Here is a 15,036-nt window from a genome sequence, read left to right on the forward strand (position 1 = left end):
CCATTGACACTGGCCAAGGACCTATAGAAATTTTTTAGGGAATGCAGATCCATAGGCAGAGAACCCCCCAAGCTTGTTTCTTTATTCAGAGAAGAGCTGTTCATGCTTTCTCTGGTGGTCTTTTTCTGTTGGTTTTTTTTTTTACTGCATCAGAGAAACTATTTTATAAACCAGTTTTTGTCAGGTGATAATGTTTTTAATGCTTGCTTACGGACTGTATTTCAGACTTTTCAGGGGGAAATGGAGAAACAGGTTAAATCAAAAATGGTAAAGAAAATCAGCACCTTCACATCAGTCTTTCTGCAAAGCTCCTTAGTCCAAATAGCTATTAAACCACATCTTTCTGAAAACAATTCTCATGCTGCACAGCTGACTTTTCTTTAGCTTTCCAGGTCTGGCAGTGGTTATAAATAATGTTTTGAGGGCTTTTCTCTTTTACTGGTGCTCTGGGTGGGAAAAGGAGCAGAAGCAGTTTTGGTGGGGCAAACACATGCAATGCATGTGTAAAAGTGCTGGTAATGCTTGAGAGTAGGCAGCAGCTTGGGGGTGGAGATGTCACTTTTGCCTGGTTTCTTCAAGGAGAAGCTTTTAATCCATTCAGCTGTGCCTAAACACTCTGTCTTGTTTAGATTATTAGGAATAGCATGGACACCAGTGGGCTGCAAAAGAAGATTTTGGAGCTGTCTAAAAACACAGCACAGCTTCAAGTAAGCATTTCCAAGCTGAGAGGACTAAAAAGTCAACATGGATTTTACTTGGGTCTAGTGAAGGGGGAATTTCTGCTGCTGGAAGACAAACAGTCCTGAACCTCTCTGTGTTGAAGGACTGCAGTGAAATAGTAATTTGGAGAGAGTGACAGCTTTCACCAAGGAAGTTGCTGTCTGGAGGCTAAAAACTAGGCTGATGGACACAATCCACAGTTTCACTATTTCCTCCAATTTTTTTTGGATACCTCTCCTTCACTAGTCAAGAAAATACATTAAGGTCGTGCTTTGAGAGGTTGTTGAAAATATTGGCCTGGACAGATAAGAGGAAACAAAAGTGACTGAAAGTTAAGAATGCTTTCACTCTTTGCTGGGTACAATATCTCTACTTTGAAGCATACACCACACAAGGTATTCAAAGAAGAATTTGATTTTTCTAAGAAAGAAACACCAATATTCTTTCTCCCTTCCTAGTAGGAAATAGGAGCAGACTTTTATTATCGTCTGTAATGATGGCTGGGTTTATGTTTGATCTTTTCATTCTTCAGATCCAAGCCCATATCTATGAGAGCACTGTGGTGAATAAAGAGGCAAGTCTAATCCAGGTTAGTTGCTTTTACTTCATTACTAACTGAAAACCACACAATCACAGAATAATTTGGGTTGCAACGGACCTCAATGATACCTTGTTCCAACCCCCTGCCATGGGCAGGGACAGCTTCCACTGGCCCAGGTTTCTGGTCTGTACTGATGAGATGATTTGTAAAAAGGCAAGGCAATAGTATTCACTGTGGCACTTTGATTTCTACTCTTCTCATGCTGTAGAACCTGATCCTATAAATGGCTTCAAAGTAGGCGAGCACTACTTTAGAACCTGCCTATGAGTCAGCATAATTAACAGTTTCAGGATTTTGCTTGCCTTTTTTTTTTTTAATCACAAGCTATTAAAACAAACTTGCAAACTTCAGACAAAATGTCCAGTAACTTCTAAAGGCTATTTTATTCAGCAGGGAGCTACAGAAGGCCTTTCCCTTCATGTCTTTTATTGAAATTGTTTGTGTCAAATTAGAAATTGTGACTTGGAGTCCAATGGAAAAGGAAATTTGTCCTTTTGTTGCCGAGGTGCAATTATCTAGCCTTTACATTTCAGATGTTTTTAAACATGCATTTTATTCTAGAAAACAAAGCTAGAAGACCATACAAATGTGCTGGCATTCTCTGTATTCATGAATTATGCAAAGAGCTTTCTATGCTAGTGGAGTTTCTACTTAGCAGAACATGCTATAAATCTCCTGATAAAATATTTTACTATTGGGCTCCCTGCAATGTAACTGCAGCTGAATTCAAATGTCAAAAAAAAAGAACTGAACTTCAGTGTGATCCAGCTGATAACTTTGTACTGAGTATTGTAATAGGTTTGGTTGGTTGTTTTTCCAGAGGCGGCTTAAGGGCACAAATTTATTCTTTTTTTAAAAAAGTAGCTGTCACTTTCTCTGACTTGAATGATTTAATGCTTTTGTGAGCTCTGTAGTATCATTTTATTTCAACAAGATTCTCTTAGTCTATTGACTAAATGCGAGTTTTGAAAGTAGACTGCTAGATTACATGTGGATAAATGTGAATGGTTGGAGTAATTTTGAAGAAACTGGCATGGAAACTTGTTGGCATTAGGATAATTTGGTACACTTTTCCTGCCTAGCTTTGTGCACTTCATCTCTTTCAAAAACCTCCATGACTTTTAAAAAGAGAGTAGGAAGAACTCCTAAAAGTGTGAGAGGACAAGAGCTCCTACTCTAATTTCCTATTTTTTCTTATAAATTCTTTGCTGTCTGTGCAGTGTCTTTTATTGGAATGGCATAACTTGACTGGAGCTAACTGCTAGTTGCTAAGAAAGGTGATTCATCTACCAATTCCGCAGTCCTACCATGAAGGCTGACTCTTTTTCAGCCTGTTAGGTTGTGTTTAATCTACAGAGTACACTGTAATAATGAAAAACAAGTAATCTTGAAACATTGCAATTTGTTTGAAGGATCAGTTGGGATTAAAACTCCTGCTGACATATAATATAGGTCATATTTTAAGTTAAAACTAGAGTGCTTCTGTCTAGTTTAATCTGTTGGACCTGAAACCAGGAGAGTAATAAATGAAAATACAACATCTGGAAAAGAGGGTTGGTCTCCTTAATTTCAGAATTTAGGTGTGAAAGGTCATCTGATGCAAGGTAACTCGCTGTATTCTTTTAAATTTACAACTATTTTTATGTCATAATCAGGTTGCTGCTCAAGCTAAACTATACATTTTACTGCTGTGAGGGAGGATGGAATATAATTTTTTTGTTGTTGTTCTTTTCTCAACAATCTCTTGCAGAAGGAGCAGGACATCAAGGAACTCAAGTTAACCATCGTGGAGTGTTCCTCGATCATAGAGGTATGGGTTGGATTTTGTTTGGCCTGTTCTGATTTTGCACGTCAAAGTCAGCCTCTCACCAAACCCCATGGATGTTTCAGACACTGAGGGCTGAAAAAAATAAACTGCTGGAGAACATCCAACACATGCAGCAAGAGCTGATCTCGTGAGTACTGTGGCCAAATCCCGGGGAAGGCAGTTCATCAGAAATACAAAATAGACTGATACATTTTTTTTTCCTGCTTCTTTTAGGAATGGGTTGAGTTTCCCATTGTTGTATAAATTTAACAGCAATATTCCTGCAGGGGCGAGTACACTGCACTGTGAACTGGAGCTTGCAGAGTCTTCTGAGGTATGGATTAAACCTTAAATTAATCTCTTCCCAGTTGTCTTGCATCAGCAGAGGCAGAACAAAGCTCATTTCCTGTATATGATTAGATAACTCTGGACTTTGAAGCCATTAATCCTAGCAAGTAAGCACAGAATAAGAAGATTGCAATATTGTTCCAAGCACCTTGAAGAAAGTCCAAAGAAGAGCAAACAAAACACTTGTAGCCATAAAATATTAGCTCATAGTATCCTAGAATGGCCTGGGTTGGAAGGAACTTTAAAGATCATCCAGTTCCCCTCTGCTCTACCAAGTAAATCTGGAGGAGCTTGGGTCATACATTTAGCTGGCAGAAGAACAAATGGATGGGAGAAGATATCAGTTTTCCAATATGTAAAGGCTTTTATGCTGCAGAAAGTAACTGACAGTCTGCTTCTTGTGCTGCCTACACCAGACATGAACAATAATTGTTTTCATTTGTGAAAGAGGAGACTTCTTTTTCTTTGAAGTTGACTGTAGTGAGAAAGGAAATTCAGCATTAGAGTGAGCATCTTGATAAAGTTGTTGGGTCTTAATCTCGTATACTGTTAATAAATCTGATAAGCATCTCTGATGGCAAATCAAATATATTTAAATGAATAAAATAACTTATTTATGTAAATAGAAGATAATTATCAGACTAAAATACTTTAATCAGAATCGTTTACTTATGACTACTTGTACAGTGCACTAGCTATTAAACCAGTAATTTCCAAGCTAATAATTAAATAGAGTTTGTTATTACTTACCCATGTTGATGATCATGGACAAATCTTTTGTTCAGCTTTGAGAAGTAACTTTGAGGAGGTGTCCCCACTTGAGGGAGGGATCTCCACACACATCCTGCTAGAAGGGGTGTGTTAGAAGCCCTGACTTTTAAAAAGTGGGGCTGGGTTTTTATGATATCAAGTGATTGACTATCAGATCTTTCCAGGCCAGCTGTGCCAGCTCAGCTGGGTCCTTTGTCAAGAGCTTCTCCTGCCGTTTCCTCACTTGGTGCAAGTTTTTATCAGGAAACATTGTTCTTCGCATCCTCAGAATTTTTAATTTTGGGATCAAGGAATCAGGCTAGTCTTTGCATTCTCCAACACTGACAGCAGCATGATTGCCATCCCTTATAAATTCACCACTGATAATTTTTGCAAGGAGGATATTACTGAAGCTGTTTTACACCACTTTAGGCAGAGCATCCTGCTACAATTGTGGCTTTGGTTCTGATTTTAAGGTGAGCTATTCTGTTTCCATTTTCTCAGACAATCCATGGAGTCTTATCCTTCTATATGTGCTGTTTTCCTTTCAGATACAAGCTGTGCAGCACAGCTGACAGCAGAGAGATGTTGCTGAGTGATTTCTGCTTATTTTTATACAAGGCACATTTGCAAAGCGTTAGCACATATAGCAACAACAACAAAAGAATATACAAATAGACAAAAACCTTCGGCCCAGAAAGGAGAGGTAGGCTTGGCTAGGCAGCTTTGAAGAGTTAGGGTATCATCTTATTGCAGCTCCCAGACCCCATTATTATTCCCAGAGGGGTCTGAAACTGCCCTTCATTTTTTCCTCTAGTGCTACAGAATGGTGTAGCTGGGTCTCTTGATGCTTTCTGGGCAGGGCTGGAGTGAGTCACCGTGTTTGCCCTTCAAATGCTGCAGAGAGACATGATTCCACAGAGTCACCTGTAAGGAAGGGCTCTGCTTATGCATCACTTGGTGAACAGCCCTCTGAATAAAGATAACTAATTACTGATTTCCTCTTGCCTACTCTGACATGGATATTTACACTGGATCACTCAGCAGCTTAGCTGGCTTGCTTTCTTTTTTAAATCCCAATTGATGTGATGGTTTTGAAAGAGCTTTTCCAAGCCTCAAGTTTTGGTAGCTCTGACCTTCTGGTAAATACAGAGCAGGGGTACTTCAGGAAAGACTAAATGTCACTGCTGCTGGTTTATAATAAGGGGATGTCAAAACAAACTAGCTGGCTCTTCTATCTCTTCAAAGATTATCAAGACTGAATGGACATCCCTGGATGAAACACTGGACCGTGAAGTGCTGCTTTTGCTTCAGGGGTCTGAATATGCAGGAGAAAAATTCAAGACTATCATGAAAAACCTGGTCAGTAGCAAAGCTTACATGGATAAGGATGCTGTCGTTGATCAATTTGATCAATTGAGCAATTTAATTAGGAATTCTCTAGGCATTGATAATCAGATTGTTTGCTCCTTTTGGAAAAATAAGAATAGTTTGAGATTGGAGGGGGTCATAGTTTGAGATTGGAGGGGGTCATAGTTTGAGATTGGAGGGGGTCATAGTTTGAGATTGGAGGGGGTCATAGTTTGAGATTGGAGGGGGTCATAGTTTAAAAAGATCGCTTGACACCTACTCTTACCCTAATTTATAAACTGGGTAATTCTGGGCAGGGTTGTAGAGGAGCACTAAAAATTATGGAGTTTGGGGAGGTTGTTTTGGGGTTTATTTTCTTTTTCAGCAAGAGGAAGCCTCTGAAGCAGAGGAGCTTGTCATGGCTTCATTAGAATGGATAAAAGATCCTGATGAGGACATGCAACAGGCCTGGGAAAAAAAACTTGTGGTAAGTAACTGTTTCTCTGAAGCATTTAATGAAATAGTGGGACTGTGCAAAAACTTCAGGTGGGTATGTTGCTACTGCATGCTGTATGTGTTTATTATTGGAGATCAGAGTCCATCTGTGGGTCAAAGATGGCTGCATGGAAAGAATATCATCTTTACTGGGGTTTAGGAAAGGATGATTGCTGTTCACTTACATGCTGTGCTCTTGCTGGCTTTTCTTGTGCAACAGCTCCCTTAGTTAAGCAGAGGAGGCTTTATAACCAAATTTCCAAATCAAAACCTCCATAGGGTCTATTTTGTTGTGAAAGGCAAAGAGTGCTGCTTTTACTAGGTATATTCCACAGGAAAAATTTCAGCAAAACCTTGTTTTACAATTTAATCTTGCATAATGTATTTCTTCTACTCCTCATACTGCTGGTGAGGTTGCAAGCACAGTATCTTCCCTATGTAGTGGCAAGTGCCTGTGGACACAATTAAACACTTTTGTTCCTTCCTCCTCTCCTCTGTAACAGCACAATTTCTGAAATTTCCATCCATCTTATTGGATGTGGCTTTTCCTCTAACCTACTCCTTTCTGCTAATCTGTTGTTAGGAATGCTCCAACAGCCCCAGGCTGTACAATAATGTTCTTTTCCAGCTCCCTAATGGATGTCAAACCCCACAATTCCTCTCCCTTGGGTGACAGCAGGTGCCACCAGGGAATGTGCTGCATGACGTTGTTGCTTCTTTGGGGAGAAAACTGCCCTTCATTTTTTCCTCTAGTGCTACAGAATGGTGTAGCTGGGTCTCTTGATGCTTTCTGGGCAGGGCTGGAGAAATCACTGGAAGCCATCCAGTCCCAGAGCTAGGTTTTCTTATAATTTTTCTTCAACTAAATCCTGAAAACTTCTCCTTAGAGAAGGTGCAATCATCTCACTCTCTTCACCCAGATATGACTTTGGGTAGACTCTAGCAAACTGCTGGCTCGTGAATTGCTGTAGTTTTTTGATCTTGGCTGGAAACCTCCTCCTGCAAAGCTGTCAGAGCTGAAAAATACTTGTGAAGTTACATTCACATTGGTATCATATTCCTGTTAAACATGTGAAGCTAAAAAACTTGATGTGGGAGTTGGAGTTGATTGTGGCAAATGAATCCTATTCTGGCTCCTAAAGAGTGATGTATTTGGAAACTGAGTTAACAGAGGATCAAGAAAGAACAAAATCCTTTATAAATAGAAGGTCCCATCCTTTAGGGTCCCATGGGGGATGAGAAGTGACTTCATGTCAAAAATTATCTCCACCTAGACAGAACAAGCCAGGCATGTGTGAAATTTTTGCATGCAGCTAAACATCAGTAGATCAAAAAAAAAGGAGAGAAATTCAAAGTAGCTTCTTCCAGCCTCAGAGAAAATCCATGGTCCAAGATTTAAGTAGTTGGTTAAGAAAAGTTGTCACTAGAAGCCTTGCCCACAATTTCCTGTGAAATTTATTGTGGACATGTTTTTCTGGGGTTTAGTGTTTTCAAAAACATTTTAAAGGATATTAGACATAAAGCCAACTTGCAGTGTGCACATATGCATGTATCTAAGTATATATAGTGACAGCAAAATCTTTTTCACCCTTCTCCTGGGAGATAATACTGGTACATGTGCCCTGATAAGCTTATGCCACTTAAGTGTCAAAACCATGGTATTTCTATGAGTGCTGCCTGCCTTGCCTGAGGAACAGACCTGCAGGATGTGGGCAGTTGCACATGGTCAGATCCTATGTCATCCTAGGAGACCTATCAGCAAAAGCTCCTTTTTTTTTTTTTTTTTTTTGCCTTTTTTTAAGCATGATACTTGATGTGCTATTTTTTTTATTTGCAGCTCATGAGCATCTGACTCCAGCTTGCAAGCAGATAACATGGCCTGTATTTGTAAGGTTGATGTTTTCCCCTTGGAATTGCTGCAAAATCCCAGGAATATAAACTTCATTCTTTCCTGACCTCTGTTTGACTCTCATTAAGCATTCTTTAAAAGCTGAGGACACTCTTTCATGTGTTCAGTTGAGAAAGGTCAGAGAGAGTGCTGGATTCTTCTTCTCAGGACTTTATACTGAAAGTCTCTGCTCAGAGAAATAGAGTTCAGTGTTATCTAACATTTAATTTTTACCCTTTTCCCTCCTACAAACCAGAGGTAAATCTAGAAGCCTTCATGGTGAGAGTCATCCCTGGCACAGATCATCTGCTAAGCATGTATGGCAAACAGGTTTTATTGGTTCTTGTTTATTTAATAAATTTTGCTGTAATGCAAACTCAATTTGGTACCAGTGGACTCAGTTGTACTTGAGGAAAGGGCTGCAGAAGCCTAAATTATCAATTTTAGAGTTTCCTGTAAGATGATCTTTATTAAAACTTCCTCTTATGAGCTATGTTTTTTGTTGCTGTATCTGGGCATTTTGCTGATGGAGTTTTATCTTTACCCTTATAGTGTGGATGTAGGTGATGATATTAATTGGTGGAGCAGGGAACTCAATTCTTACCACGTAAATTAGAGCTCTGGCTAATTTCCTGGCTCTGCTCCTTCTCTAACCACATGGTAACCGCATGGCAATTTCAAAATTCCACAGGCCCTCAAGCGAGAACTCGGAGAAAAAAGATGTCTTTGGACCCAGAAACTGCAGCTTTTGGAAAAATGCAATGAGTCCTTAGACAAGGATTTTATTCGAGTGGCAGGCAACCTGAGGAGAACCAAGACAGAACATCTTCACCTAAGGAAAGAGCTCTCTGCTAGGTAAGCCCTTCAAACCATGTATCTTTTTTTGGGGAGGAGGTAGGGTTTTGGTTAGGTGGTTTTTTTGGTTTGATTTGGTTTTGGTTTTTTTCTGGTTGCTTAGCAATTTAGTATCTAATATTGGGGTGGGTTTTTTAGTGGAACAAAGTCTACTGAATTCTCAAGGATTTTTTTCACAGGGGAAACGATCTTTTGTTTTGGAGAGTGGATCTGGTTTTAGCACAAGGTTTACACTGTGTGGGAGTTAAGGTTTGTGTGTGAGCTGATGTACAACCTTGAATGTGTCTTTGAAAATACCAGGGAGACCACAGACTGAGATGTTAAAGCATGAGGGCACTGCCTACTGAACAGGTACAGCCCTTAAAAAAACCTGTTGGGTTTGTGTGAAGCAGGCCAGGTGTTAAATATCTGTCTGCAGGTATTTTTCTTTGGGATACAGTTGTTAGGCTCAGGGAAGACAATACCTCAATTTCCCAAGGGTGTAGCTTCAATGAGTTGTCATTAAATATGAAAATGTAACTTTTTTGGCATTTGGTTCCTTCTATAGTTGTGATCCTAGAAATAGGATGATAAAATAGCCTGGGCTGGAAAGAACCTTAAAGATGATCCATTTCCAAGCCCCTGCCATAGCAGGGACACCTTCCACTACCCCAGATTGCTCCAAGCCCCATTCCTGGGTTTGGGATGTTCTTAGGACTTGGCAGCCCTGAGAGCTGATGCAGAGCAGTTGTACCATACTTTTGCTGGACTTACCTTCCACTGAACCACCTATTACATGCTCTCCCTCCACCTGGAAAATAATTGATAAAAATACTGATGGCTTGGTTTCTTAAAGCTGTCTCTGTATCAAAACTGTCTGTGATGAAAGCAATAACAACAACAACAACAACAAAAAAGCCTGAGGTGAGTTAGAGAGGAAATGGGCAATTGTTTCTGCAGTGGAAAAGAAGGGTTTTATTGAAAGCCATACCCTTTAGCACCAGTTCTGATGGCATCTGCTTGCTGTCAAATGACATTCCCTCTTAAACATGAAGAAGTCAATCCAGTGAAGCAGTAATAGCTCCTGGGTATCTTTCTCTAGAATGACTGCTTCTGTATCCAACCACTATTTCTCCCAAACCCTGAGAAAACACATTCTGTTGTCCAGAGTGCAAAAGCTTGCCCCACTGAGCTCTTGCTTCTTGACAGTTCTCTGATGATTCCCCTGTGGTACCCAGAAATGTTACATGAAAGCCTTCATCCCCTTCCTGCTGTAAAACAAAACAAAATTTAAAAAAAAAAAAAAAAAAGTGTCTGATTCCCTGGTGCTGGATCCTGGGGAGCTGCAGTGTGTAACAGCTGACTTTTGGTGCATGTCCCAGCAGACAGTGTGTCAGCCCAGGCCAGCCTGCTCCGAAATGTCATTAATGGGTTGTGGTTTGTGCTCTCTCTTCCTCCACAGCCAGCACAAGATAGAAACTGTCAAACAGCTACAAGAAGAAACTGCTGGCCAGGCAGAAGCCTTGTGTTTTGAGCTGCAAAAAGCCACCAAGCAGCTGGAGGATGCCAGCAAGCATGTAAGGCAGCCCAGTTCCCTCTGTGTGGGGAACCACGAGATGCTAAAGGGCTGTGGCCGAGGCATGGCTGCCCTCGGGGAAGGGAATTGCATGTTCCGAATGGTGTGCCTCCCTGCAAAAGTGGAACCAGCAGAGGAAGTAAAATTTGAGGGGGTGGTGACAACAGTTTGCTGATGAAAGAGGCAGCATTGCATATTTGTGGTGGCTTTAAAAAAAAAAAGAGAAAAGAAGGGGGGAAAAAAAGCACCCAAAAATAGCTTCCATACACAGTCCACCCCAACGTAAAAATGCAGAAGTTCAGAGGGAGCTTTATCACTTCCTGAGAAAGAACAGATGCAGTTTGGTTTCATTTACTTGAACTGTAGAGCCTTCTTATTCTAGCCAGGCTGGTTTATTTTATATATATTTTTTTTTATTCCTTTCTTTTTTCCCTAAATATTGTTTTGTGCTTAGGCAGAGGATCAAGTTGAAGCATTTCGCTCCGCTTGTGAAGAAGCAGCATCCTTGAAAAGCAAGTTGGAGGAAGCCATTTCTGAGCAGCAGAAGCTCAGGGATGTAAATGCAGCTTTAGCAAGCACTTGCCAGTTGCTTCAGGAGAAGGTGGAAGACCACAAAAGTGAGTAACTTCTGGCAACGTGCCAGCATTCACTTTTTGCATGGGCGAGTATTTCAGGGTTTAGTTACATAAGGGAAAATAGGACTGATCTGCAGGTCATCCAGTAAAATGCTCTGCAGAGCTCTTGCTTGTTGTTTTGGGATTTTCCCCACCTTTTTTTCTACTTTTCCTTCTCTTTGAAGAGATCTGCCACCATCTGAGCTGAAAAGCAGGTGGGATCCTAAGGAGTGGATGTTGGGATCCACCAAAGCTTCAGAAGCTCCCAACAAACCCCCCCACCCCGTCCTAGGAGGGGGAATTAGTAATTCCACTGCTGGCACAGGTATTCCTTTACCAAAAGCGCTGTTCCCCACCTTATACCTAACAAAGTCATCCCTCTTTCTTAAGCTTCCTGAACCAAACACACTTGATTTTTGTATGTTCTGTGTTCTGTTTGCTGGTTGTGCTTGCTCTGTGTTTTGACTAGCTGTGTGGTGTTAGGCTGGTCTCTTCAGTGGAAAGCAATCCTGTCACTGCCTCGTACACATGCAACTTCTGCCACAGAACCATGGAAGCTTCATATTGCCTCTTTTGTACTCACTTCCTGACATCTTCCAGCACCTCAATAACCTGGGCAATTAAATAATGCAGAGGTCTGAATCCAGAACACATGACTTTTTCTTTCCTGGAGTCTGATCACTTTCTTAGAGAAAAGGGATGTGACTGATTTAAGCCCTCTGAATATTTTGCCCTCAGGCATGCAGTTACCATATATGCTCAACAAATATGTGTGCATTGCAAACAACTCCATGTGAAACCAGAGTTTGTCTCACCAGAAAAACTCCTGTGGGACCCTTTGCTTTAGCTCTAAGGCACAACTTTGCACCGATATGTCAGAAACAGCCCCAAATGTGCTTGCCTCCCTCTGACCAGTGTTTTGGTGTTGTTTGTGTTTGTGCTCATGTTGCTTTCATGTTTCCCACAACCTGTGCAGCTGCTTTATTTTGCTCTTAGCAACATGCATGACAGTGGAAATAGTTTGTCATTTTCCAGCTCTGAAGCTGTCCTGCAAAGTGAGCTTGATTAGATCAAGAGAGAACTCCAGATATGTGAGACTGGTGCCACTGTGACTAAATCACGCCCCCCCCCCCCCCAAAAAAAATAAAAAAATTAACCCCCAAAGAACCACCACTACCCTGAAAATAGCTAGGACCTTGGCTCTAAATTACTCCAGTTACTTTACAGAAATCTTTCTGTAGATAAATAAACTGGCAGGTGTGTGGAGAATTTGCAAAGTATTATGAAGAACAGGGCTGACAAACAAGGCTGGCACTGAAAAAAGAATAAAAATGTTGGCTTCTGTAGAAAAGCAGGCAGGTCTGGTGCCTCTCCTGACTGCTGGGCTGGGCTGTGGTCTCCTCCCCACCTGCATGGTAAGAGGGGAAAATGCTTCTAAATACAAAGCCCATGGATTTTACAACTTCTGTACAGCATGTTAGGTGGAAAGACCAAATATTTCTCTTCCCCCAAGCTGTAAGTGAAGCATCTGTTTCCACAGGGAACTGTGGCATCCTAACACTAATGATGTGGGGAAGTATTGCACTTGATTTGCAGGTAAAGATGTCCAGTGTTTTCTCTTTCCTGTTACAGGCTTAACCAGACTAATGCAAACTACATTAAATACTGATAAGGAGTAGTTAGAGATGCTGTAACATCAGATTGCTTGTTATCAAGTTGTTAGGAGCCCTGTTAGACATGTAAATGTCTCTTCATAGCAACTGCTAATACCCTGAGATGGGAACTGCTGCAGAGGCATCTCTGTGAATTGCTGTGCCAGGTATGGTGCCTTTTGCTGGGAGCAGGAAAGATGGGCTTGCACAGGAAGGGCTCTGGTGGAAGAACAGCACAGCTGAGACCAGCCACAAACAATTTGGTATCTTGGCACCTGGTATCTTCTTTTCTAACATGTCCATAAGGTATATGTACAGATCTGCACATTATTTTCCTTATTCAGCCTTCTAGGAAAAATGTGTCAGGACTTACAGGTGTGGTGTTGGTCTTCACTGTGAGCAATTGTTGGTGATCGTATCAAAAAGGGCTGAGGGAAACCTTCCCTGATACACTGGTGTGATTTTTGTCCCACTTTGCAAACAGGCTTGAAAACAAATGTTTAAAATCTCATAAGGTAAGGGTTTTTTCAGTATCCAGACACTGGAATAGGCAGTGAAACAGTTATTAACTTTGTGGCCATCTGTGGAGAAATACAGTGGAAATTACATAACTCTGGAGTGCTTTGCTTTGAGTACAATTATTTGCTTCAACTTTGGGAGGGGGTGGAACGGGAAACATTGTGGAGAGACTTTTTTCCCAACTGGCTCTAGTAAGGAACACTATAGCTCAGGATTGAGCACTCTGGATTCAACACAGACCAACAAGGTATCTAACAGCAAACAGAAGGTCCTGAAATGTCCCCTAGGCTGTGACAGGGGTATCAGAGGAGCAGAGTCAAAGCTGGACCATCTGCACATGAATAAAACTTATATTTTGTAGGTAAGGGTCTGCAGAATTAAAGGCTGAAAGTAGCAAGGGGAAACAGCTGCAGAGTTTTGCAGTTGCAGTTTTGCAACTGATAGCTGCAAGTAGTTCAGTTGGAAAGATAAAGTTGCATTTTGCTCAGAATCAGTGGTGTAGTCCTCATTTTCCTTTTGTTTTGTTGGTTTTTTTTCCTTACCTGCCTTCCTTAAACTCTCTCTATTACAACAGTGCTGTGCAGAGTTAGAATCTGACTATGCTCTGCTGCCCACGTTAGCTGAACATGTAAAAAGGAAGGTAAGTGTGCTTGCTGTGGTCATTGCTGAGCCTGCTAAAATAGGATGCTGGATTTATTTGGGTGGGGGTTTTTCCCTTCATCACCTCAGGGAAATAAATAATGTTCCTTGTGAGAAACTGAGTTAAATATTCACTAAAAATAATTTGAGATCAATATCTGTGTATGTGCATGCAAGTGTGTACATGCACACAAAAACATATTCTGAACTTTATTGCAAAGCTGGGTTCCCACTGCCTATGAAGTACAACACAGACATGATAAATTGCTTTTTGAAAAGGATCAGAGTCTGAAAATGGCACTTCTAATTTCTTTCCATTTTTCATTGTTGAAGCAACATTAGGTCAAAAACAGCTGTGCACATGTTGTTTCAGAAGTTTCTCAGATGCCATCTTTAGATGACACCTCTTGGCTGAAATAGTGTGTTTTGGATTATTTTCTTTTTTTTTTTTCTTTTTACCCCCTTCACAGGATTTGAGTGGCTACTTTGGTTCTCCTCTCAGGCTTGTTTTGCTTGGCTTTGTAGGATTTATTTCCAGACTTAGCTTGAACCAGTACATTTTATTGCAAGTGTAAAGTTTCATTATCCTGCCTCTTCCTGTAACAGTTCTGGCCATTAAAGATATGAGCTCTGCTGCTTTTCTAGACAAAAAAACCCACAGAAGATGTATTTGTTTAACTGTTGATGTTACATTATGCAGATGCCTGTGTGTGGGGGGAGTTGGTGGCATTAATGTATTCAGTGTGATGGGACATAGCACTTCTTATTTTTTCAATTAGCAGCTCCATTGCTCCAAAAGACCATGGAATGAAGGACCCCCCTCATACTCTGACTTTCCCTGGGCACTGCCCTCAGGTGCTTCACACTGGCACAACTCCCCTCTGCTAGGTAAGACCTGGTGGCGTTGGACATTTCTGTCTTTTACCTGAAATATAGAAAGAGTAGACAGAACAGTCTCAGTAGTGCTGAGTGTGCTGTTAGAGTGTGGAAAATCTATTTCTGCGTGTAATCCAGGAATCTGAGCCATGATTACAGTGCTTGCAGTGAAAGGCCTGAAGAGGTGGCACTCTGTCAACCTGACAGACAATTCCCAAAATCTTCAGGAACTATTGGTGTAAATTGTACGTGCAAGCATATTCCTGACAGGATGCTTGTCAGTCTGGACACAGAGGGTGTGAGTTCTGGTCTTCTCATTCCCTCTGACTGGCACATCCTGAGATGTCCTGCTCCTTGGCTGCTGCGC

General features: G+C 41.1%; 1 protein-coding gene across 8 annotated transcripts in view; it reads left to right on the forward strand.

The window, feature by feature from the left end:
- Positions 1-15,036, forward strand: part of IRAG2 (inositol 1,4,5-triphosphate receptor associated 2) — a 37,820-nt gene that overhangs the window by 8,851 nt on the left and 13,933 nt on the right. For 5 of the 8 annotated variants that reach the window (XM_064420678.1, XM_064420682.1, XM_064420684.1 and 2 more), the window contains 13 exons: positions 630-707; positions 1,253-1,309; positions 3,072-3,131; positions 3,212-3,276; positions 3,363-3,462; positions 5,475-5,588; positions 5,962-6,063; positions 8,651-8,814; positions 10,256-10,370; positions 10,824-10,986; positions 12,741-12,802; positions 13,729-13,794; positions 14,573-14,681. In XM_064420678.1, coding sequence (XP_064276748.1) covers positions 630-707; positions 1,253-1,309; positions 3,072-3,131; positions 3,212-3,276; positions 3,363-3,462; positions 5,475-5,588; positions 5,962-6,063; positions 8,651-8,814; positions 10,256-10,370; positions 10,824-10,986; positions 12,741-12,802; positions 13,729-13,794; positions 14,573-14,681 — 1,255 coding nt within the window. The remainder of the gene's footprint in view (positions 1-629; positions 708-1,252; positions 1,310-3,071; positions 3,132-3,211; positions 3,277-3,362; positions 3,463-5,474; positions 5,589-5,961; positions 6,064-8,650; positions 8,815-10,255; positions 10,371-10,823; positions 10,987-12,740; positions 12,803-13,728; positions 13,795-14,572; positions 14,682-15,036) is intronic. The other 3 variants (XM_064420681.1, XM_064420683.1, XM_064420679.1) reach the window with 2 other exon arrangements.

Source organism: Passer domesticus, chromosome 5 (assembly GCF_036417665.1).
Source record: "Passer domesticus isolate bPasDom1 chromosome 5, bPasDom1.hap1, whole genome shotgun sequence".
NCBI lineage: Eukaryota > Metazoa > Chordata > Aves > Passeriformes > Passeridae > Passer > Passer domesticus.